The sequence below is a fragment of the Pituophis catenifer genome, unplaced genomic scaffold, assembly GCF_029215685.1.
Source record: "Pituophis catenifer annectens isolate HBS135680 unplaced genomic scaffold, rPitCat1.0.hap2 SCAF_9, whole genome shotgun sequence".
Lineage (NCBI taxonomy): Eukaryota > Metazoa > Chordata > Lepidosauria > Squamata > Colubridae > Pituophis > Pituophis catenifer.
The window spans coordinates 7,263,317-7,265,951 of NW_027256889.1; the positions used below are offsets into that span (position 1 = coordinate 7,263,317).

At 39.3% G+C, this 2,635-nt stretch overlaps 1 protein-coding gene across 1 annotated transcript; it reads left to right on the forward strand.

Moving 5' to 3' along the window:
* Positions 1-678: 678 nt before the first annotated feature.
* On the forward strand, positions 679-1,620 carry LOC139321341 (chemerin-like receptor 1). The gene has a single exon (XM_070950011.1). The coding sequence runs from the start codon at positions 679-681 to the stop codon at positions 1,618-1,620; it is 942 nt and encodes a 313-aa protein (XP_070806112.1).
* Positions 1,621-2,635: the final 1,015 nt, after the last annotated feature.

Below are 2,635 nucleotides of genomic sequence, written 5' to 3' on the forward strand. Positions count from 1 at the left end.
CAGGTAAATATATATATATATATAACTGCCTCCAGATGAATCAACCACATGCACAATTCACTGTAGCTTTGGAGTGGGGAAAGATCATTAACACATTTTAATGCTTTCTATTTCACCACCAATCTTTTTTTTTTCCTTTTCGGTTAGAATTCTGGATTTTATCTCCAGCTTCTCTAAAGCTCAGTTCATCCTCCAATTTTCAGTTCCTCTCTTTCTTCAATTGAACAAACAGACGAAAAGTAAATAAATAATATTCCCTCTCCCACAGGCTCAAACCAGTTTTCAAGCCAGAAAGGATTCTGGTTTGTAGCCAACTTGAACCAGTATAAAAATTGGAGCCCTTGTCTAAGTGAGAAAAATATAACTGCATATAGATGTATTGATCTGATCCACCAAGGAAGTTCTTACATTTGAACCTAAAACACCTGATTCTCCCCCCAAACTAAAGAAGGAAATATCCCTGCCCAGTTTGGGATCTTTTGACCTCCAAAATTATTAAGCTAGGCTGTAGTTACAAGGTTACCTGCTCCAACTCTCATGTTTCATGTTTTTGCTTCCAAGGGAGACATCGCCATTCAAGGACTGGCTTTGTCAGAGAAAATGAGCAATGCAACTCAGTACCTTGAATTTTTGGATTTGATTGAGTACCTTGAAAAGATAATTATATTGCATGAAAGGATGAAGATTGCTTCTCTGGTGATCTCCAGTTTTGCATTTGTGTTGGGGTTCCTTGGCAATGGGCTGGTCATCTTCATCACTGGCTTTCGTATGAAGAAGACGGTCAACACAGTTTGGTTTCTCAACTTGGCCATTGCAGACTTCATCTTCATCTTTTCCCTGATTTTTGTCCGTGCTGCTGTGATCTTCAAGTGGTACATCAACCAGTACTTGTGCAAGATGAACAACGCCCTCATCTTCCTCAATCTTTACGCCAGTGTTTATATCCTGACGGTCATCAGCATTGACCGTTGCATTTTTGTCCGGCATCTGATCTGGGCTCAGAACCACCGAAAACCTCGGCAGGCTTCTTTTGTGGCCTTGGGTGTGTGGATCCTGGCCTTGGTGTTGTCTTCTCCCCCTCTCTATTTCGGGGGAACCATACAAAATCCAAATGACACGAACATTAATTGTTTTAAGGCTTACGGTAACACCATAGATACTCAAATGTCCACGCGTCGTGATGTGATCATCAGCCGTTTCATCTTTGCCTTCATCATTCCCTTCGTTGTTATTTTTCTCTGCTACGGAGCCGTTGTCTTGAGATTGCGAAGCAGTCAACTGTTTCAAGCAAGCAAGCCCTACAAGATCATCACAGCTTTGATTGTGACTTTTTTTGTATGCTGCTTCCCTTTTCATGTGTTTTATTTCATTGACCTGAAATATTCATCGCGTCTAGACATGTTTATGGCACTGAATATTGGTGATCCCATAGCATCATGCTTGATATTTATCAACAGCTGCATCAATCCCATCCTCTACTTCTTCATGGCAAAGGGCTTCAAAGACAGCCTGAAATGTTCCCTCTTTTCTGCATTTGAGAATGCCTTCACTGAAGAGGTCAGGCAGACCTCCACAACCACCAAAACCAAATCTTTAGCAGAGGTGGAATTGCAGTTATGAGTCCCATTCCCTAAGCTTGAGGAGAAACATGCAATGTTCAGAGTGTCCATTCAGAATCTATTCCCTTCACATTGGAACCAACTACTTTCCCCATTCCAAAGCTACAGTGAATTGTGCATGTGGTTGATTCATCTGGAGGCAGTTATATATATATATATATATTTACCTGCTCCTTGTTGCAGGTATATATCCGAGATTCAGATATGCACCCTCATTTTATTCCATTGAGTGCAATGGGAGCCGGATCAGATCTGATGTTATTTGAGCCAACCCTATACCAGCTCAAATAACATTTCTTATGATAAGATTAATACATCAATGTTCCAGGTTGAGAAATTTTATATTCTTGGTTATTCCTGTAGGTGAATAATGAATTACAATAGATCAGTGTGGTTACAATTTGATTTTTCTTGTTTTGCTTTGCAAAAGCCCTCTTGTTGGTAGATCATTAACAAACATGGATCTCTTTCATTGATTCATTGCGTTTCCTCTTACCTACGGTTTAAATGATATATTTAGATGCCTGAGCTGTAGCTCTTTTCTCCCATAAACTGCAATACCCTAACCACCCATGTTTCAGCTCCCTTACTCTGCTTTACTCAGTTAAGCTTAATAGTTTGGTTACGCCATTTTATTGTTATTTTCTCTCATATTAAAACAGAGATATATGTCTCATTTAGATAATATAGCTTCTGTTCTCATCTAAACCCGTTTTATGGAACTGCAACAGCTCTTGTGTTTTAATATGTGAGGGTTTTTTTCCCTCTAGGGTCAGGATAGCATGATGTTATTGCTAGTTGTTATGAAATATGGTATGCATTGTTTCTTCTGACTCTCTAAGTTGGTTTAATAGTGTGAAATGTAGTGGAACAATGCTTAAATAAAACGGAATGAAAAATTATGTGTAATGACAATTATTTAAAGTGCACAGATGCATATCATGGTCAGTCCAAACAGCTTGCATTGATTTATGTCCTCCTGTTCATTGGGACTACTCCCAGATTTCCTGGAGGGC